At 51.2% G+C, this 22545-nt stretch overlaps 1 protein-coding gene across 1 annotated transcript in view; it reads left to right on the forward strand.

Moving 5' to 3' along the window:
* LOC142187372 (uncharacterized) overlaps nucleotides 1–22545 on the forward strand; it is a gene marked incomplete at its 5' end in the record, with an annotated part of 76252 nt that overhangs the window by 32416 nt on the left and 21291 nt on the right. The window contains 8 exons of the mRNA XM_075261577.1: nucleotides 5859–6119; nucleotides 11199–11327; nucleotides 11464–11532; nucleotides 18773–18820; nucleotides 19210–19350; nucleotides 20805–20885; nucleotides 20965–21243; nucleotides 21526–21585. Coding sequence (XP_075117678.1) covers nucleotides 5859–6119; nucleotides 11199–11327; nucleotides 11464–11532; nucleotides 18773–18820; nucleotides 19210–19350; nucleotides 20805–20885; nucleotides 20965–21243; nucleotides 21526–21585 — 1068 coding nt within the window. The remainder of the gene's footprint in view (nucleotides 1–5858; nucleotides 6120–11198; nucleotides 11328–11463; nucleotides 11533–18772; nucleotides 18821–19209; nucleotides 19351–20804; nucleotides 20886–20964; nucleotides 21244–21525; nucleotides 21586–22545) is intronic.

The following is a 22545-nucleotide window of genomic DNA, read 5'->3' on the forward strand; positions in this document are numbered from 1 at the left end:
CAAAGTACTGACAGGCGCCACATGTGAATGGTCAAAGTACTGACAGGCGCTACATGTGAATGATCAAAGTACTGACAGGTGCCATATGTGAATGGTCAAAGTACTGACAGGCGCCACATGTGACTGGTCAAAGTACTGACAGGCGCCACATGTGAATGGTCAAAGTACTGACAGGCGCCACATGTGAATGGTCAAAGTACTGACAGGCGCCACATGTGAATGATCAAAGTACTGACAGGCGCCACATGTGACTGGTCAAAGTACTGACAGGCGCCACATGTGAATGGTCAAAGTACTGACAGGTGCCACATGTGAATGATCAAAGTACTGACAGGCGCCACATGTGACTGGTCAAAGTACTGACAGGCGCCACATGTGAATGGTCAAAGTACTGACAGGCTCTACATGTGAATGATCAAAGTACTGACAGGCGCCATATCTGAATGGTCAAAGTACTGACAGGCGCTACATGTGAATGATCAAAGTACTGACAGGTGCCATATGTGAATGGTCAAAGTACTGACAGGCGCCACATGTGAATGATCAAAGTACTGACAGGCGCCACATGTGAATGATCAAAGTACTGACAGGCGCCACATGTGAATGGTCAAAGTACTGACAGGCGCCACATGTGAATGGTCAAAGTACTGACAGGCTCTACATGTGAATGATCAAAGTACTGACAGGCGCCATATGTGAATGGTCAAAGTACTGACAGGCGCTACATGTGAATGATCAAAGTACTGACAGGCGCCACATGTGAATGATCAAAGTACTGACAGGCGCTACATGTGAATGATCAAAGTACTGACAGGCGCTACATGTGAATGATCAAAGTACTGACAGGTGCCACATGTGAATGATCAAAGTACTGACAGGCGCTACATGTGAATGATCAAAGTACTGACAGGCGCTACATGTGAATGATCAAAGTACTGACAGGCGCCATATGTGAATGGTCAAAGTACTGACAGGCGCTACATGTGAATGATCAAAGTACTGACAGGCGCCACATGTGAATGATCAAAGTACTGACAGGCGCTACATGTGAATGGTCAAAGTACTGACAGGCGCCACATGTGAATGGTCAAAGTACTGACAGGCGCCACATGTAAATGGTCAAAGTACTGACAGGCGCCACATGTGAATGGTCAAAGTACTGACAGGCGCTACATGTGAATGATCAAAGTACTGACAGGCGCCATATGTGAATGGTCAAAGCACTGACAGGTGCTACATGTGAATGATCAAAGTACTGACAGGTGCCATATGTGAATGGTCAAAGTACTGACAGGCGCTACATGTGAATGATCAAAGTACTGACAGGCGCCATATGTGAATGGTCAAAGTACTGACAGGCGCTACATGTGAATGATCAAAGTACTGACAGGCGCCACATGTAAATGGTCAAAGTACTGACAGGCGCTATATGTAAATGGTCAAAGTACTGACAGGCGCCACATGTAAATGGTCAAAGTACTGAGAGGCGCTACATCTTAATGATCAAAGTACTGACAGGCGCCATATGTGAATGGTCAAAGTACTGACAGGCGCCACATGTGACTGGTCAAAGTACTGACAGGCGCCACATGTGAATGGTCAAAGTACTGACAGGCGCCACATGTGAATGGTCAAAGTACTGACAGGCACCACATGTGAATGATCAAAGTACTGACAGGCGCCACATGTGACTGGTCAAAGTACTGACAGGCGCCACATGTGAATGGTCAAAGTACTGACAGGCTCTACATGTGAATGATCAAAGTACTGACAGGCGCCATATGTGAATGGTCAAAGTACTGACAGGTGCTACATGTGAATGATCAAAGTACTGACAGGTGCCATATGTGAATGGTCAAAGTACTGACAGGCGCCACATGTGAATGATCAAAGTACTGACAGGCACCACATGTGAATGATCAAAGTACTGACAGGCGCCACATGTGAATGGTCAAAGTACTGACAGGTGCCACATGTGAATGGTCAAAGTACTGACAGGCTCTACATGTGAATGATCAAAGTACTGACAGGCGCCATATGTGAATGGTCAAAGTACTGACAGGCGCTACATGTGAATGATCAAAGTACTGACAGGCGCCACATGTGAATGATCAAAGTACTGACAGGCGCTACATGTGAATGATCAAAGTACTGACAGGCGCTACATGTGAATGATCAAAGTACTGACAGGTGCCACATGTGAATGATCAAAGTACTAACAGGCGCTACATGTGAATGATCAAAGTACTGACAGGCGCTACATGTGAATGATCAAAGTACTGACAGGCGCCATATGTGAATGGTCAAAGTACTGACAGGCGCTACATGTGAATGATCAAAGTACTGACAGGCGCCACATGTGAATGATCAAAGTACTGACAGGCGCTACATGTGAATGGTCAAAGTACTGACAGGCGCCACATGTGAATGGTCAAAGTACTGACAGGCGCCACATGTAAATGGTCAAAGTACTGACAGGCGCCACATGTGAATGGTCAAAGTACTGACAGGCGCTACATGTGAATGATCAAAGTACTGACAGGCGCCATATGTGAATGGTCAAAGCACTGACAGGTGCTACATGTGAATGATCAAAGTACTGACAGGTGCCATATGTGAATGGTCAAAGTACTGACAGGCGCTACATGTGAATGATCAAAGTACTGACAGGCGCCATATGTGAATGGTCAAAGTACTGACAGGCGCTACATGTGAATGATCAAAGTACTGACAGGCGCCACATGTAAATGGTCAAAGTACTGACAGGCGCTATATGTAAATGGTCAAAGTACTGACAGGCGCCACATGTAAATGGTCAAAGTACTGAGAGGCGCTACATCTTAATGATCAAAGTACTGACAGGCGCTACATGTGAATGATCAAAGTACTGACAGGCGCTACATGTAAATGGTCAAAGTACTGACAGGCGCTATATGTAAATGGTCAAAGTACTGACAGGCGCCACATGTAAATGGTCAAAGTACTGAGAGGCGCTACATTTGAATGATCAAAATACTAACAGGCGCTACATGTGAATGATCAAAGTACTGACAGGCGCTACATCTTAATGATCAAAGTACTGACAGGCGCTACATGTGAATGATCAAAGTACTGACAGGCGCTACATGTGAATGATCAAAGTACTGAAAGGAGCTACATGTGAATGATCAAAGTACTGAGAGGCGCTACATGTGAATGATCAAAGTACTAACAGGTGCTACATGTGAATGATCAAAGTACTGACAGGCGCTACATGTGAATGATAAATGTACTGACAGGCGCTACATGTGAATGATCAAATTACTGACAGGAGCTACATGGGAATGATCAGTGTATTGACAGGTGCTATGCTTGAATCATTAAAGTACCGACAGGCGCTCCACACGTCTGCAGGCTGCTCCCTCCCTCGCTGGTTACATGTCTGCAGGCTGCTCCCTCCCTCGCTGGTTACATGTCTGCAGGCTGCTCCCTCCCTCGCTGGTTACATGTCTGCAGGCTGCTCCCTCCCTCGCTGGTTACATGTCTGCAGGCTGCTCCCTCCCTCGCTGGTTACATGTCTGCAGGCTGCTCCCTCCCTCGCTGGTCACATGTCTGCAGGCTGCTCCCTCCCTCGCTGGTCACATGTCTGCAGGCTGCTCCCTCCCTCGCTGGTCACATGTCTGCAGGCTGCTCCCTCCCTCGCTGGTTAGATGTCTGCAGGCTGCTCCCTCCCTCACTGGTTACATGTCTGCAGGCTGCTCCCTCCCTCGCTGGTTACATGTCTGCAGGCTGCTCCCTCTCTCGCTGGTCACATGTCTGCAGGCTGCTCCCTCCCTCGCTGGTTAGATGTCTGCAGGCTGCTCCCTCCCTCACTGGTTACATGTCTGCAGGCTGCTCCCTCCCTCGCTGGTTACATGTCTGCAGGCTGCTCCCTCCCTCGCTGGTTACATGTCTGCAGGTTGCTCCCTCCCTCGCTGGTCACATGTCTGCAGGCTGCTCCCTCCCTCGCTGGTCACATGTCTGCAGGCTGCTCCCGCTCTCGCTGGTCACATGTCTGCAGGCTGCTCCCTCCCTCACTGGTCACATGTCTGCAGGCTGCTCCCTCCCTCGCTGGTCACATGTCTGCAGGCTGCTCCCTCCCTCGCTGGTCACATGTCTGCAGGCTGCTCCCTCCCTCGCTGGTTACATGTTTGCAGGCTGCTCCCTCTCTCGCTGGTCACATGTCTGCAGGCTGCTCCCTCCCTCGCTGGTCACATGTCTGCAGGCTGCTCCCTCTCTCGCTGGTCGCATGTCTGCAGGCTGCTCCCTCCCTCGCTGGTCACATGTCTGCAGGCTGCTCCCTCCCTCGCTGGTCACATGTCTGCAGGCTGCTCCCTACCTCGCTGGTCACATGTCTGCAGGCTGCTCCCTACCTCGCTGGTCACATGTCTGCAGGCTGCTCCCTCCCTCGCTGGTCACATGTCTGCAGGCTGCTCCCTCTCTCGCTGGTCACATGTCTGCAGGCTGCTCCCTCCCTCGCTGGTCACATGTCTGCAGGCTGCTCCCTACCTCGCTGGTCACATGTCTGCAGGCTGCTCCCTCCCTCGCTGGTCACATGTCTGCAGGCTGCTCCCTCTCTCGCTGGTCACATGTCTGCAGGCTGCTCCCTCCCTCGCTGGTCACATGTCTGCAGGCTGCTCCCTACCTCGCTGGACACGTCTGCAGGCTGCTCCCTCCCTCGCTGGTCACATGTCTGCAGGCTGCTCCCTCTCTCGCTGGTCACATGTCTGCAGGCTGCTCCCTACCTCGCTGGTCACATGTCTGCAGGCTGCTCCCTCCCTCGCTGGTCACATGTCTGCAGGCTGCTCCCTCTCTCGCTGGTCACATGTCTGCAGGCTGCTCCCTCCCTCGCTGGTCACATGTCTGCAGGCTGCTCCCTACCTCGCTGGTCACATGTCTGCAGGCTGCTCCCTCCCTCGCTGGTCACATGTCTGCAGGCTGCTCCCTCTCTCGCTGGTCACATGTCTGCAGGCTGCTCCCTCCCTCGCTGGTCACATGTCTGCAGGCTGCTCCCTACCTCGCTGGACACGTCTGCAGGCTGCTCCCTCCCTCGCTGGTCACATGTCTGCAGGCTGCTCCCTCTCTCGCTGGTCACATGTCTGCAGGCTGCTCCCTACCTCGCTGGTCACGTCTGCAGGCTGCTCCCTCCCTCGCTGGTCACATGTCTGCAGGCTGCTCCCTACCTCGCTGGTCACGTCTGCAGGCTGCTCCCTCCCTCGCTGGTCACATGTCTGCAGGCTGCTCCCTACCTCGCTGGTCACATGTCTGCAGGCTGCTCCCTCCCTCGCTGGTCACATGTCTGCAGGCTGCTCCCTACCTCGCTGGTCACGTCTGCAGGCTGCTCCCTCCCTCGCTGGTCACATGTCTGCAGGCTGCTCCCTCCCTCGCTGGTCACATGTCTGCAGGCTGCTCCCTACCTCGCTGGTCACATGTCTGCAGGCTGCTCCCTCCCTCGCTGGTCACATGTCTGCAGGCTGCTCCCTCTCTCGCTGGTCACATGTCTGCAGGCTGCTCCCTCCCTCGCTGGTCAGATGTCTGCAGGCTGCTCCCTCCCTCGCTGGTCACATGTCTGCAGGCTGCTCCCTCCCTCGCTGGTCACATGTCTGCAGGCTGCTCCCTCCCTCGCTGGTCACATGTCTGCAGGCTGCTCCCTCCCTCGCTGGTCACATGTCTGCAGGCTGCTCCCTCCCTCGCTGGTTACATGTCTGCAGGCTGCTCCCTCCCTCGCTGGTCACATGTCTGCAGGCTGCTCCCTCCCTCGCTGGTCACATGTCTGCAGGCTGCCCCTTCTTTGATCATATGTTATAATTATATTTTTATCTTTTCTGTTATAACACCAGAAAGGAGGTGGAAACGAAGGATTTCTTGCCCACTCGATTCTTCTTCATCATCATCCTCATCATCAGCATCATCATCGTGCTCCTCAGAGGAAGGAGAGGAGGCTTGCGGGGACCTTTTGAGTGTTGAGTGGGATGAGGCTCTTCATGAGTCCTCCACTCTTTATTTCCCTGTCGTGACTGACCCTCCTCGTCAGGCTCCATTGCCCACCCACATTGATGCAGAGGGGCGCTACATTGTGCCACCACCGACCCCTAATCCTGGTAAGCTTAGAAACTGCAGCTGTACAACTAAATGACTGCGCGCCATCTCTGACTGTGACTACATTGTGGAGACCTGTGGGAGAGGGCGATACTGAGGCAATAGAAGACACTGTGTCATACATTCATGGTAGATCTGATCATTTACGAAAATGTTGCGGATCTAGACTGGAGCCGGGAGAGGCTGTGGATGGTGCGTATCTAGACTGGAGCCGGGAGAGGCTGTGGAGGGAGCGTATCTAGACTGGAGTCGGGAGAGGCTGTGGATGGTGCGTATCTAGACTGGAGTCGGGAGAGGCTGTGGATGTAGCGTATCTAGACTGGAGTCGGGGGAGGCTGTGGATGGTGCGTATCTAGACTGGAGTCAGGGGAGGCTGTGGATGGTGCGTATCTAGACTGGAGTCGGGGGACGCTGTGGATGGTGCGTATCTAGACTGGAGCCGGGAGAGGCTGTGGAGGGAACGTATCTAGACTGGAGTCAGGGGAGGCTGTGGATGGTGCGTATCTAGACTGGAGTCGGGGGACGCTGTGGATGGTGCGTATCTAGACTGTACCCAGGGGAGGCTGTGGATGGTGCGTATCTAGACTGGAGTCAGGGGAGGCTGTGGATGGTGCGTATCTAGACTGGAGTCAGGGGAGGCTGTGGATGGTGCGTATCTAGACTGGAGTCAGGGGAGGCTGTGGATGGTGCGTATCTAGACTGGAGTCAGGGGAGGCTGTGGATGGTGCGTATCTAGACTGGAGTCAGGGGAGGCTGTGGATGGTGCGTATCTAGACTGGAGTCAGGGGAGGCTGTGGATGGTGCGTATCTAGACTGGAGTCAGGGGAGGCTGTGGATGGTGCGTATCTAGACTGGAGCCGGGAGAGGCTGTGGAGGGAGCGTATCTAGACTGGAGTCAGGGGAGGCTGTGGATGGTGCGTATCTAGACTGGAGTCAGGGGAGGCTGTGGATGGTGCGTATCTAGACTGGAGTCGGCGGAGGCTGTGGATGGTGCGTATCTAGACTGGAGTCGGGGGACGCTGTGGATGGTGCGTATCTAGACTGGAGTCAGGGGAGGCTGTGGATGGTGCGTATCTAGACTGTACCCGGGAGAGGCTGTGGATGGTGCGTATCTAGACTGTACCCGGGAGAGGCTGTGGATGGTGCGTATCTAGACTGGAGTCAGGGGAGGCTGTGGATGGTGCGTATCTAGACTGGAGTCAGGGGAGGCTGTGGATGGTGCGTATCTAGACTGGAGTCAGGGGAGGCTGTGGATGGTGCGTATCTAGACTGGAGTCAGGGGAGGCTGTGGATGGTGCGTATCTAGACTGGAGTCGGGGGAGGCTGTGGATGGTGCGTATCTAGACTGGAGTCGGGAGAGGCTGTGGATGGTGCGTATCTAGACTGGAGTCGGGGGAGGCTGTGGATGGTGCGTATCTAGACTGGAGCCGGCGGAGGCTGTGAATGGTGCGCATCTAGACTGGAGTCGGGGGAGGCTGTGGATGGTGCGTATCTAGACTAGAGCCAGGGGAGGCTGTGGATGGTGCGTATCTAGACTGTGGATGGTGTGTATCTAGACTGGAGTCTGGGGAGGCTGTGGATGGTGCGTATCTAGACTGTGGATGGTGTGTATCTAGACTGGAGTCGGGAGAGGCTGTGGATGGTGCGTATCTAGACTGGAGTCGGGGGAGGCTGTGGATGGTGCGTATCTAGACTGGAGCCGGCGGAGGCTGTGAATGGTGCGCATCTAGACTGGAGTCGGGGGAGGCTGTGGATGGTGCGTATCTAGACTAGAGCCAGGGGAGGCTGTGGATGGTGCGTATCTAGACTGTGGATGGTGTGTATCTAGACTGGAGTCTGGGGAGGCTGTGGATGGTGCGTATCTAGACTGTGGATGGTGTGTATCTAGACTGGAGTCGGGAGAGGCTGTGGATGGTGCGTATCTAGACTGGAGTCGGGGGAGGCTGTGGATGGTGCGTATCTAGACTGGAGCCGGCGGAGGCTGTGAATGGTGCGTATCTAGACTGGAGTCGGGGGAGGTTGTGGATGGTGCGTATCTAGACTGGAGTTGGGGGAGGCTGTGGATGGTGCGTATCTAGACTGGAGTCGGGGGAGGCTGTGGATGGTGCGTATCTAGACTGTGGATGGTGTGTATCTAGACTGGAGTCTGGGGAGGCTGTGGATGGTGCGTATCTAGACTGTGGATGGTGTGTATCTAGACTGGAGTCGGGAGAGGCTGTGGATGGTGCGTATCTAGACTGGAGACGGGGGAGGCTGTGGATGGTGCGTATCTAGACTGGAGCCGGCGGAGGCTGTGAATGGTGCGTATCTAGACTGGAGTCGGGGGAGGCTGTGGATGGTGCGTATCTAGACTGGAGTCGGGGGACGCTGTGGATGGTGCGTATCTAGACTGGAGTCGGGGGAGGCTGTGGATGGTGCGTATCTAGACTGGAGTCGGGGGAGGCTGTGGATGGTACGTATCTAGACTGTACCCGGGGGAGGCTGTGGATGGTGCGTATCTAGACTGGAGCTGGGGGAGGCTGTGGATGGTGCGTATGTAGACTGGAGTCGGGGGAGGCTGTGGATGGTGCGTATCTAGACTGGAGCCGGCGGAGGCTGTGAATGGTGCGTATCTAGACTGGAGCTGGGGGAGGCTGTGGATGGTGCGTATCTAGACTGGAGTCGGGGGACGCTGTGGATGGTGCGTATCTAGACTGGAGTCGGGGGAGGCTGTGGATGGTGCGTATCTAGACTGGAGCCGGCGGAGGTTGTGGATGGTGCGTATCTAGACTGGAGTCGGGAGAGGCTGTGGATGGTGCGTATCTAGACTGGAGTCGGGGGAGGCTGTGGATGGTGCGTATCTAGACTGGAGCCGGCGGAGGCTGTGAATGGTGCGTATCTAGACTGTAGTCGGGAGAGGCTGTGGATGGTGCGTATCTAGACTAGAGCCAGGGGAGGCTGTGGATGGTGCGTATCTAGACTGGAGTCGGGAGAGGCTGTGGATGGTGCGTATCTAGACTGGAGTCGGGGGAGGCTGTGGATGGTGCGTATCTAGACTGGAGTCGGGGGACGCTGTGGATGGTGCGTATCTAGACTGGAGTCGGGGGAGGCTGTGGATGGTGCGTATCTAGACTGGAGCCGGCGGAGGTTGTGGATGGTGCGTATCTAGACTGGAGTCGGGGGACGCTGTGGATGGTGCGTATCTAGACTGGAGTCGGGGGAGGCTGTGGATGGTGCGTATCTTGACTGGACCTGGGGTAGGCTGTGGATGGTGCGTATCTAGACTGGAGTCGGGGGAGGCTGTGGATGGTGCGTATCTAGACTGGAGTCGGGGGACGCTGTGGATGGTGCGTATCTAGACTGGAGTTGGGGGAGGCTGTGGATGGTGCGTATCTAGACTGTACCCGGGGGAGGCTGTGGATGGTGCGTACCTAGACTGTACTCGGGAGAGGCTGTGGATGGTGCGTATCTAGACTGGAGTTGGGGGAGGCTGTGGATGGTGCGTATCTAGACTGGAGTCGGGGGAGGCTGTGGATGGTGCGTATCTAGACTGGAGTTGGGGGAGGCTGTGGATAGTGCGTATCTAGACTGGAGTCGGGAGAGGCTGTGGATGGTGCGTATCTAGACTGGAGTCGGGAGAGGCTGTGGATGGTGCGTATCTAGACTGGAGTCGGGGGAGGCTGTGGATGGTCCGTATCTAGACTGGAGTCGGGGGAGGCTGTGGATGGTGCGTATCTAGACTGGAGTTGGGGGAGGCTGTGGATGGTGCGTATCTAGACTGGAGTCGGGAGAGGCTGTGGATGGTGCGTATCTAGACTGGAGTCGGGGGAGGCTGTGGATGGTGCGTATCTAGACTGGAGTTGGGGGAGGCTGTGGATGGTGCGTATCTAGACTGGAGTCAGGGGAGGCTGTGGATGGTGCGTATCTAGACTGGAGTCGGGGGAGGCTGTGGATGGTGCGTATCTTGACTGGACCTGGTGTAGGCTGTGGATGGTGCGTATCTAGACTGGAGTCGGGGGACGCTGTGGATGGTGCGTATCTAGACTGGAGTCAGGGGAGGCTGTGGATGGTGCGTATCTTGACTGGACCTGGTGTAGGCTGTGGATGGTGCGTATCTTGACTGGACCTGGTGTAGGCTGTGGATGGTGCGTATCTAGACTGGAGTCGGGGGAGGCTGTGGATGGTGCGTATCTAGACTGGAGTCGGGGGAGGCTGTGGATGGTGCGTATCTAGACTGGAGTCGGGGGACGCTGTGGATGGTGCGTATCTAGACTGGAGTTGGGGGAGGCTGTGGATGGTGCGTATCTAGACTGTACCCGGGGGAGGCTGTGGATGGTGCGTACCTAGACTGTACTCGGGAGAGGCTGTGGATGGTGCGTATTTAGACTGGAGTCGGGGGAGGCTGTGGATGGTGCGTATCTAGACTGGAGTCGGGGGAGGCTGTGCATGGTGCGTATCTAGACTGTACCCGGGGGAGGCTGTGGATGGTGCGTATCTAGACTGGAGTCGGGAGAGGCTGTGGATGGTGCGTATCTAGACTGGAGTTGGGGGAGGCTGTGGATGGTGCGTATCTAGACTGGAGTTGGGGGAGGCTGTGGATAGTGCGTATCTAGACTGGAGTCGGGGGAGGCTGTGCATGGTGCGTATCTAGACTGTACCCGGGGGAGGCTGTGGATGGTGCGTATCTAGACTGGAGTCGGGAGAGGCTGTGGATGGTGCGTATCTAGACTGGAGTCGGGGGAGGCTGTGGATGGTGCGTATCTAGACTGGAGTTGGGGGAGGCTGTGGATGGTGCGTATCTAGACTGGAGTTGGGGGAGGCTGTGGATGGTGCGTATCTAGACTGGAGTTGGGGGAGGCTGTGGATAGTGCTATGGGTGGTATCTAGATTGGACCTGGCAGAGGTAGTTATTATGTGCTACTGAAGGACCATACAGATAGGTCGGCAGTTCCTATGTCTTGGGATGGAGGTTGCAGACGTAAAGAACTGGAATAGAACATCGTGGCCCGCACGGGGTTGGCCCAACATTTGGCTTTAGAGTGACCTGTATCATGAACATGTTCTAGGACTTGTCAGACATGATGTATGATGTTTCTACTCAGGAGGCAGGCAGTGGCAGGATTGTGCTGGAGAGTGGATGGAGAAGCAGAGTGATCTACATGGATCTCCAGCAGCGTCCCAGAGATCTCCAGGAAGAGCCATGTCTACACTATTATCTCTACATGAAGGAGGTAAATCTGCCCAGTGTCCTGGAGGTTCCTGTTACCAGGACTTTCTGCAGGATTGTGGCACATGTGATAGTCCATGCCCTCGCCGTATACGAGCTGATCTTTCATCACGTCCGTTTTTCCCTTTTACATGGGATAGGTGACCCTGTGATAGATCTGAAGCCAGAGACACATGCAAGATGTGCAGACCTAGGCAGTGATGTGCAGGGTAAGACCTTAGTATCACATGTAGATTTGTAGTAGATTGTTGTGTTCCTGGTGATGGAGATGTCCATGTTGTGTTCCTGGTGATGGAGATGTCCATGTTGTGTTCATGGTGATGGAGATGTCCATGTTGTGTTGCTGGTGATGGGGATGTCCATGTTGTGTTCCTGGTGATGGAGATGTCCATGTTGTGTTGCTGGTGATGGAGATGTCCATGTTGTGTTCCTGGTGATGGAGATGTCCATGTTGTGTTTCTGGTGATGGAGATGTCCATGTTGTGTTGCTGGTGATGGAGATGTCCATGTTGTGTTGCTGGTGATGGAGATGTCCATGTTGTGTTCATGGTGATGGAGATGTCCATGTTGTGTTGCTGGTGATGGGGATGTCCATGTTGTGTTCCTGGTGATGGGGATGTCCATGTTGTGTTCCTGGTGATGGAGATGTCCATGTTGTGTTGCTGGTGATGGAGATGTCCATGTTGTGTTCGTGGTGATGGAGATGTCCATGTTGTGTTCCTGGTGATGGGGATGTCCATGTTGTGTTGCTGGTGATGGAGATGTCCATGTTGTGTTCCTAGTGATGGGGATGTCCATGTTGTGTTCCTGGTGATGGAGATGTCCATGTTGTGTTCCTGGTGATGGAGATGTCCATGTTGTGTTCGTGGTGATGGAGATGTCCATGTTGTGTTGCTGCTGATGGAGATGTCCATGTTGTGTTGCTGGTGATGGAGATGTCCATGTTGTGTTGCTGGTGATGGAGATGTCCATGTTGTGTTCCTGGTGATGGAGATGTCCATGTTGTGTTGCTTTTGATGGAGATGTCCATGTTGTGTTCCTGGTGATGGGGATGTCCATGTTGTGTTCCTGGTGATGGAGATGTCCATGTTGTGTTCCTGGTGATGGGGATGTCCATGTTGTGTTGCTGGTGATGGAGATGTCCATGTTGTGTTCCTGGTGATGGAGATGTCCATGTTGTGTTCCTGGTGATGGAGATGTCCATGTTGTGTTGCTGGTGATGGAGATGTCCATGTTGTGTTGCTGGTGATGGAGATGTTCATGTTGTGTTCCTGGTGATGGGGATGTCCATGTTGTGTTGCTGGCGATGGAGATGTCCATGTTGTGTTTCTGGTGATGGGGATGTCCATGTTGTGTTGCTGGTGATGGAGATGTTCATGTTGTGTTCCTGGTGATGGGGATGTCCATGTTGTGTTGCTGGTGATGGAGATGTCCATGTTGTGTTGCTGGTGATGGGGATGTCCATGTTGTGTTCCTGGTGATGGGGATGTCCATGTTGTGTTGCTGGTGATGGAGATGTCCATGTTGTGTTCCTGGTGATGGGGATGTCCATGTTGTGTTCCTGGTGATGGAGATGTCCATGTTGTGTTGCTGGTGATTGAGATGTCCATGTTGTGTTGCTGGTGATGGAGATGTCCATGTTGTGTTGCTGGTGATGGAGATGTCCATGTTGTGTTCCTAGTGATGGGGATGTCCATGTTGTGTTGCTGGTGATGGAGATGTCCATGTTGTGTTGCTTTTGATGGGGATGTCCATGTTGTGTTCGTGGTGATGGAGATGTCCATGTTGTGTTGCTGCTGATGGAGATGTCCATGTTGTGTTGCTGGTGATGGGGATGTCCATGTTGTGTTCCTGGTGATGGAGATGTCCATGTTGTGTTTCTGGTGATGGGGATGTCCATGTTGTGTTGCTGGTGATGGAGATGTTCATGTTGTGTTCCTGGTGATGGGGATGTCCATGTTGTGTTGCTGGTGATGGAGATGTCCATGTTGTGTTGCTGGTGATGGGGATGTCCATGTTGTGTTCCTGGTGATGGGGATGTCCATGTTGTGTTCCTGGTGATGGAGATGTCCATGTTGTGTTCCTGGTGATGGGGATGTCCATGTTGTGTTCCTGGTGATGGAGATGTCCATGTTGTGTTGCTGGTGATGGAGATGTCCATGTTGTGTTACTGGTGATGGGGATGTCCATGTTGTGTTCCTGGTGATGGAGATGTCCATGTTGTGTTCCTGGTGATGGAGATGTCCATGTTGTGTTCGTGGTGATGGAGATGTCCATGTTGTGTTGCTGGTGATGGAGATGTCCATGTTGTGTTCCTGGTGATGGAGATGTCCATGTTGTGTTGCTGGTGATGGAGATGTCCATGTTGTGTTCCTGGTGATGGAGATGTCCATGTTGTGTTGCTGGTGATGGAGATGTCCATGTTGTGTTGCTGGTGATGGGGATGTCCATGTTGTGTTGCTGGTGATGGAGATGTCCATGTTGTGTTCCTGGTGATGGAGATGTCCATGTTGTGTTGCTGGTGATGGAGATGTCCATGTTGTGTTGCTGGTGATGGAGATGTCCATGTTGTGTTCCTGGTGATGGAGATGTCCATGTTGTGTTCCTGGTGATGGAGATGTCCATGTTGTGTTGCTGGTGATGGAGATGTCCATGTTGTGTTGCTGGTGATGGGGATGTCCATGTTGTGTTCGTGGTGATGGAGATGTCCATGTTGTGTTGCTGGTGATGGAGATGTCCATGTTGTGTTGCTGGTGATGGAGATGTCCATGTTGTGTTCCTGGTGATGGGGATGTCCATGTTGTGTTGCTGGTGATGGAGATGTCCATGTTGTGTTGCTGGTGATGGGGATGTCCATGTTGTGTTGCTGGTGATGGAGATGTTCATGTTGTGTTCCTGGTGATGGGGATGTCCATGTTGTGTTGCTGGTGATGGAGATGTCCATGTTGTGTTGCTGGTGATGGGGATGTCCATGTTGTGTTCCTGGTGATGGGGATGTCCATGTTGTGTTCCTGGTGATGGAGATGTCCATGTTGTGTTCCTGGTGATGGGGATGTCCATGTTGTGTTCCTGGTGATGGAGATGTCCATGTTGTGTTGCTGGTGATGGAGATGTCCATGTTGTGTTGCTGGTGATGGGGATGTCCATGTTGTGTTCCTGGTGATGGAGATGTCCATGTTGTGTTCCTGGTGATGGAGATGTCCATGTTGTGTTCGTGGTGATGGAGATGTCCATGTTGTGTTGCTGGTGATGGAGATGTCCATGTTGTGTTCCTGGTGATGGAGATGTCCATGTTGTGTTGCTGGTGATGGAGATGTCCATGTTGTGTTCCTGGTGATGGAGATGTCCATGTTGTGTTGCTGGTGATGGAGATGTCCATGTTGTGTTGCTGGTGATGGGGATGTCCATGTTGTGTTCCTGGTGATGGAGATGTCCATGTTGTGTTGCTGGTGATGGAGATGTCCATGTTGTGTTGCTGGTGATGGAGATGTCCATGTTGTGTTCCTGGTGATGGAGATGTCCATGTTGTGTTCCTGGTGATGGAGATGTCCATGTTGTGTTGCTGGTGATGGAGATGTCCATGTTGTGTTGCTGGTGATGGGGATGTCCATGTTGTGTTCGTGGTGATGGAGATGTCCATGTTGTGTTGCTGGTGATGGAGATGTCCATGTTGTGTTGCTGGTGATGGAGATGTCCATGTTGTGTTCCTGGTGATGGGGATGTCCATGTTGTGTTCCTGGTGATGGAGATGTCCATGTTGTGTTCCTGGTGATGGAGATGTCCATGTTGTGTTCCTGGTGATGGAGATGTCCATGTTGTGTTCCTGGTGATGGAGATGTCCATGTTGTGTTGCTGGTGATGGAGATGTCCATGTTGTGTTGCTGGTGATGGAGATGTCCATGTTGTGTTGCTGGTGATGGGGATGTCCATGTTGTGTTGCTGGTGATGGGGATGTCCATGTTGTGTTGCTGGTGATGGAGATGTCCATGTTGTGTTGCTGGTGATGGGGATGTCCATGTTGTGTTGCTGGTGATGGGGATGTCCATGTTGTGTTGCTGGTGATGGAGATGTCCATGTTGTGTTGCTGGTGATGGGGATGTCCATGTTGTGTTCCTGGTGATGGGGATGTCCATGTTGTGTTCCTGGTGATGGAGATGTCCATGTTGTGTTCCTGGTGATGGGGATGTCCATGTTGTGTTCCTGGTGATGGAGATGTCCATGTTGTGTTGCTGGTGATGGAGATGTCCATGTTGTGTTACTGGTGATGGGGATGTCCATGTTGTGTTCCTGGTGATGGAGATGTCCATGTTGTGTTCCTGGTGATGGAGATGTCCATGTTGTGTTCGTGGTGATGGAGATGTCCATGTTGTGTTGCTGGTGATGGAGATGTCCATGTTGTGTTCCTGGTGATGGAGATGTCCATGTTGTGTTGCTGGTGATGGAGATGTCCATGTTGTGTTCCTGGTGATGGAGATGTCCATGTTGTGTTGCTGGTGATGGAGATGTCCATGTTGTGTTGCTGGTGATGGGGATGTCCATGTTGTGTTGCTGGTGATGGAGATGTCCATGTTGTGTTCCTGGTGATGGAGATGTCCATGTTGTGTTGCTGGTGATGGAGATGTCCATGTTGTGTTGCTGGTGATGGAGATGTCCATGTTGTGTTCCTGGTGATGGAGATGTCCATGTTGTGTTCCTGGTGATGGAGATGTCCATGTTGTGTTGCTGGTGATGGAGATGTCCATGTTGTGTTGCTGGTGATGGGGATGTCCATGTTGTGTTCGTGGTGATGGAGATGTCCATGTTGTGTTGCTGGTGATGGAGATGTCCATGTTGTGTTGCTGGTGATGGAGATGTCCATGTTGTGTTCCTGGTGATGGGGATGTCCATGTTGTGTTGCTGGTGATGGAGATGTCCATGTTGTGTTGCTGGTGATGGGGATGTCCATGTTGTGTTGCTGGTGATGGAGATGTTCATGTTGTGTTCCTGGTGATGGGGATGTCCATGTTGTGTTGCTGGTGATGGAGATGTCCATGTTGTGTTGCTGGTGATGGGGATGTCCATGTTGTGTTCCTGGTGATGGGGATGTCCATGTTGTGTTCCTGGTGATGGAGATGTCCATGTTGTGTTCCTGGTGATGGGGATGTCCATGTTGTGTTCCTGGTGATGGAGATGTCCATGTTGTGTTGCTGGTGATGGAGATGTCCATGTTGTGTTGCTGGTGATGGGGATGTCCATGTTGTGTTCCTGGTGATGGAGATGTCCATGTTGTGTTCCTGGTGATGGAGATGTCCATGTTGTGTTCGTGGTGATGGAGATGTCCATGTTGTGTTGCTGGTGATGGAGATGTCCATGTTGTGTTCCTGGTGATGGAGATGTCCATGTTGTGTTGCTGGTGATGGAGATGTCCATGTTGTGTTCCTGGTGATGGAGATGTCCATGTTGTGTTGCTGGTGATGGAGATGTCCATGTTGTGTTGCTGGTGATGGGGATGTCCATGTTGTGTTGCTGGTTGATGGAGATGTCCATGTTGTGTTCCTGGTGATGGAGATGTCCATGTTGTGTTGCTGGTGATGGAGATGTCCATGTTGTGTTGCTGGTGATGGAGATGTCCATGTTGTGTTCCTGGTGATGGAGATGTCCATGTTGTGTTCCTGGTGATGGAGATGTCCATGTTGTGTTGCTGGTGATGGAGATGTCCATGTTGTGTTGCTGGTGATGGGGATGTCCATGTTGTGTTCGTGGTGATGGAGATGTCCATGTTGTGTTGCTGGTGATGGAGATGTCCATGTTGTGTTGCTGGTGATGGAGATGTCCATGTTGTGTTCCTGGTGATGGGGATGTCCATGTTGTGTTCCTGGTGATGGAGATGTCCATGTTGTGTTCCTGGTGATGGAGATGTCCATGTTGTGTTCCTGGTGATGGAGATGTCCATGTTGTGTTCCTGGTGATGGAGATGTCCATGTTGTGTTGCTGGTGATGGAGATGTCCATGTTGTGTTGCTGGTGATGGAGATGTCCATGTTGTGTTGCTGGTGATGGGGATGTCCATGTTGTGTTGCTGGTGATGGGGATGTCCATGTTGTGTTGCTGGTGATGGAGATGTCCATGTTGTGTTGCTGGTGATGGGGATGTCCATGTTGTGTTGCTGGTGATGGAGATGTCCATGTTGTGTTCCTGGTGATGGAGATGTCCATGTTGTGTTCCTGGTGATGGGGATGTCCATGTTGTGTTCCTGGTGATGGAGATGTCCATGTTGTGTTGCTGGTGATGGAGATGTCCATGTTGTGTTGCTGGTGATGGAGATGTCCATGTTGTGTTCCTGGTGATGGGGATGTCCATGTTGTGTTGCTGGTGATGGAGATGTCCATGTTGTGTTTGTGGTGATGGAGATGTCCATGTTGTGTTGCTGGTGATGGAGATGTCCATGTTGTGTTCCTGGTGATGGAGATGTCCATGTTGTGTTTGTGGTGATGGGGATGGAGATGTCCATGTTGTGTTGCTGGTGATGGGGATGTCCATGTTGTGTTCCTGGTGATGGAGATGTCCATGTTGTGTTGCTGGTGATGGAGATGTCCATGTTGTGTTCCTGGTGATGGAGATGTCCATGTTGTGTTGCTGGTGATGGAGATGTCCATGTTGTGTTGCTGGTGATGGAGATGTCCATGTTGTGTTCCTGGTGATGGAGATGTCCATGTTGTGTTTGTGGTGATGGAGATGTCCATGTTGTGTTGCTGGTGATGGAGATGTCCATGTTGTGTTCCTGGTGATGGAGATGTCCATGTTGTGTTGCTGGTGATGGAGATGTCCATGTTGTGTTCCTGGTGATGGAGATGTCCATGTTGTGTTTGTGGTGATGGAGATGTCCATGTTGTGTTGCTGGTGATGGAGATGTCCATGTTGTGTTGCTGGTGATGGAGATGTCCATGTTGTGTTCCTGGTGATGGAGATGTCCATGTTGTGTTGCTGGTGATGGAGATGTCCATGTTGTGTTCCTAGTGATGGAGATGTCCATGTTGTGTTCCTAGTGATGGAGATGTCCATGTTGTGTTTGTGGTGATGGAGATGTCCATGTTGTGTTGCTGGTGATGGAGATGTCCATGTTGTGTTCCTGGTGATGGAGATGTCCATGTTGTGTTGCTGGTGATGGAGATGTCCATGTTGTGTTCCTGGTGATGGAGATGTCCATGTTGTGTTGCTGGTGATGGAGATGTCCATGTTGTGTTGCTGGTGATGGAGATGTCCATGTTGTGTTGCTGGTGATGGAGATGTCCATGTTGTGATACATTTGTTGGGGTGATATTTGGGATGGTGATGTGACTGGGGTCTGTGTCTATTGATTGCGGTATCAGATGACCCTCGTTCTGGGCTCTGATTGGTCGGTCTTTTGCGCCCTCTTCTATAGTCAGGTTTTACTTTTCTGTGACCTTTATCTCCTGTGATTGACTTTTAGGACTTCGGACGATAAAACTGGAGCCAGACAGTGAAGAAGACGAAGGAGGTGAGGAGCGGTACAAGGGTAAACTGACACCAGCAGCAGCATCAGGGGGAGCCCCCGCCACGATAGACCCCAGAGCCAAACTTGGGGCAGTTCATTTGGGTCTAAAGAAGACTTTGGAAGAGAAATCTTACTGCACACAAAAGTAACACTGAAGGAATCTCCGGATGTAGCACAGAACACGCCCCATTGACACAATGCAAATAATGGTTTGGCAAGAGAAACTGGATCCATCAGTATTCATGGGAGTAGATCTAGTGGATAGCATGGCGGGGAGAAGCGTCAGGGCGTGAAGAGATCTCCATCTAGCACCGGAACTGTGACAAGGGGGCGGGCTCTGTGTCTGCAGAACACAATAGCACAATGTCAGGCCGTCCTTTCATGTCTTATAGGTGGAAGTTGGAGTCTCGACATTCCCTCCCCGGAGTCGGTGGTGTCCAACAGGAGTCACAGGAGAAAACTGAGCGAGGGGGCGAGCGCTGAGCAGCCATCACCAGAGAATCCCAACCCCTATAGAGAGCCCCCTACTGGAGGTGAGAGGTTATAGCTAGTGATCAGGGTGCACATAGCTATATATACAGCAGAGTCCTGGCCCCGTGTCCTGCACATATAGCAGGTCCCACCTACTGTGGGTGTATGTAGGACTGATCCTGGATGGTGCACTATACAGACTACTAGACAGTCTCATACTACACCAGATTTATCACAGTGCCTGATACTGGATGATACATTGTACAGATTACTAATCCTGTGTAATATTAGACAGTGTGACCTTAGACTAGACAGTCTTATACTGTACAGATTTATCACAGTACCTGATACTGGATGATACATTGTACAGATTACTAATCCTGTGTAATATTAGACAGTGTAACCTTAGACTAGACAGTCTTATACTGTACAGATTTATCACAGTACCTGATACTGGATGATACATTGTACAGATTACTAATCCTGTGTAATATTAGACAGTGTAACCTTAGACTAGACAGTCTTATACTGTACAGATTTATCACAGTACCTGATACTGGATGATACATTGTACAGATTACTAATCCTGTGTAATATTAGACAGTGTAACCTTATACTAGACAGTCTTATACTGTACAGATTTATCACAGTGACTGATACTGGATGATACATTGTACAGATTACTAATCCTGTGTAATATTAGACAGTGTAACCTTATACTAGACAGTCTTATACTGTACAGATTTATCACAGTGACTGATACTGGGTGATACGTTGTACAGATTACTAATCCGGTGTAATATTAGACAGTGTAACCTTAGATTAGACAGTCTTATACTGTACAGATTTATCACAGTGACTGATACTGGATGATACATTGTACAGATTACTAATCCTGTGTAATATTAGACAGTGTAACCTTATACTAGACAGTCTTATACTGTACAGATTTATCACAGTGACTGATACTGGATGATACATTGTACAGATTACTAATCCTGTATAATATTAGACAGTGTAACCTTAGACTAGACAGTCTTATACTACACCAGATTTATCACAGTGATTGATGTTGGATGATGGCTCTTTAACAGTGTTGTACTGTCTTATCTAACGTTACACCTTTTTGTTTGTTACTTGTTGTCCATGTTTTGGTGTCACAAATTGGGCTGCTCCCACTTTCCAGAAGCCACACCCATTTGCACCTATGTCCCCAAAGTGTTTATAATACTTGGTAAATGTGGTGCTAGGCATGTTAGACAGTTTTTGGCATAGACAGTGACAGAATTCTGGAGAGTTTTTCTTAGTAAATATGTGTTTTTTTTCTAACTAAAAAATATTGAAGGTGTTGATCTGCTTCCATGGATTGTGTGGATCAGGAAGCACATACTGGGCAGCCATTATCCTGCAGTGCTGAGGGTTAGCACTTGAGGATACTGCTCCTCCCCAAATATTATGGTTGTATTATAATTGTACTGATATAAAGTACGTAATGGTTCTCCTGCGCGGTTCACAGGTCGCACTGATGTGAAAATGGAGTTTGACCTTTCATCGGGACCATATTTACCAGAGTCACCGACATATACGGAGCGAGAAGGTGAGGAATCCGCGGGGTACGGTCCTGTAATTGGTTCTGCTTTGCCACAGTGATGTTCATATCAGTTCTTTTTAAACAGTCCATCCTGGGGCAAGATCCATCAAGAGGTCTCCAAACTTCTCTCCGGCAGAGCTGGAGTGTTTTGTGGCGCTCATGGATCACTTCTTGCCTGATAATCGCATACGAGCCGGAGCCATCCCCATAAGACAGCGTAAAGCCATCCTTCTGGAGATTGCCCGACGCTTGGAGCCTCTTTCTGGCTGTTTGCGCACCCCCCGACAGCTCCGACATCGCTGGACTGACTTCAATAACCGCGACCCAGACCGGCTGGAAGAGATAAGACATCGTCTTAGGAGAGGTAACTGCTGGGAAGGTCGTGTCATGTCAGGATGACCATCCGATTGGTTCCCCGTTAGGACATCACTGCAGCGGTCATCTAGTGGCTGCTATTAATGCACAGATCCTATGGTGGGGGGGGGGGGGGTGCCTCGAGCACCCCCATTAGTGTATAACAGAAGGAGCACAGGCCAAGGACAGGGCAGAGCAGGTTCTAGACTGGAGTGACTCTGTTGTGTTCTAGATCGCGGCCGGTCATGTCTTATAACCTCTGATGATGTGTTCCTATTGCTCTGCTTTACAGCTGGACGACAGGAGTCATGTATGAAGCCGAGTAAAGTCGCAGAGTCGACCTCCACCGCAGGTAACAAAGCAACATGGATAATGTACTATAGAAGACCCCCGCCCCCAGAGGATACACCAGGGTGGTCTAAGTCATATCCAAGTATGATAATGTACACTGAGTATTTTATTAGAAGTGAATGGATCAGAATTATTGAAGTTTCTCCATTTGATACATTAGAGTATGAGAATTACCTGCAGGGGGCGCTGCTATGTGACTGCTGACCTATGTATGGATGGTGCAAGGCTACAGTCCTGTCCCTGCCGCTTCATATGTAATCTCCACAACTTGTCCTCTCCATACACGACCTAATCTCCTGTCCTCTCTTCACATGTAATCTCCACAACCTGTCCTCTCCATACATGACCTAATCTGATATCTCCTCACATGTAATCTCCACAACCTGTCCTCTCCATACATGTCCTAATCTCCTGTCCTCTCTCCTCACATGTAATCTCCACAACCTGTCCTCTCCATACATGACCTAATCTCCTGTCCTCTCCTCACATGTAATCTCCTGTCCTCTCCATACATGTCCTAATCTCCTGATACCTCCTCACATGTAATCTCCACAACCTGTCCTCTCCATACATGTCCTAATCTCCTGTCCTCTCCTCACATGTAATCTCCACAACCTGTCCTCTCCATACATGACCTAATCTCCTGATACCTCCTCACATGTAATCTCCACAACCTGTCCTCTCCATACATGACCTAATCTCCTGATACCCCCTCACATGTAATCTCCACAACCTGTCCTCTCCATACATGACCTAATCTCCTGATACCTCCTGACATGTAATTTCCACAACCTATCCTCTCCATACATGACCTAATCTCCTGATACCCCCTCACATGTAATCTCCTGTCCTCTCCATACATGACCTAATCTCCTGATACCCCCTCACATGTAATCTCCACAACCTGTCCTCTCCATACATGTCCTAATCTCCTGATACCTCCTCACATGTAATCTCCTGT

The sequence above is a fragment of the Leptodactylus fuscus genome, unplaced genomic scaffold (genome assembly GCF_031893055.1).
Source record: "Leptodactylus fuscus isolate aLepFus1 unplaced genomic scaffold, aLepFus1.hap2 HAP2_SCAFFOLD_210, whole genome shotgun sequence".
In the NCBI taxonomy this organism is placed as follows: Eukaryota; Metazoa; Chordata; class Amphibia; order Anura; family Leptodactylidae; genus Leptodactylus; species Leptodactylus fuscus.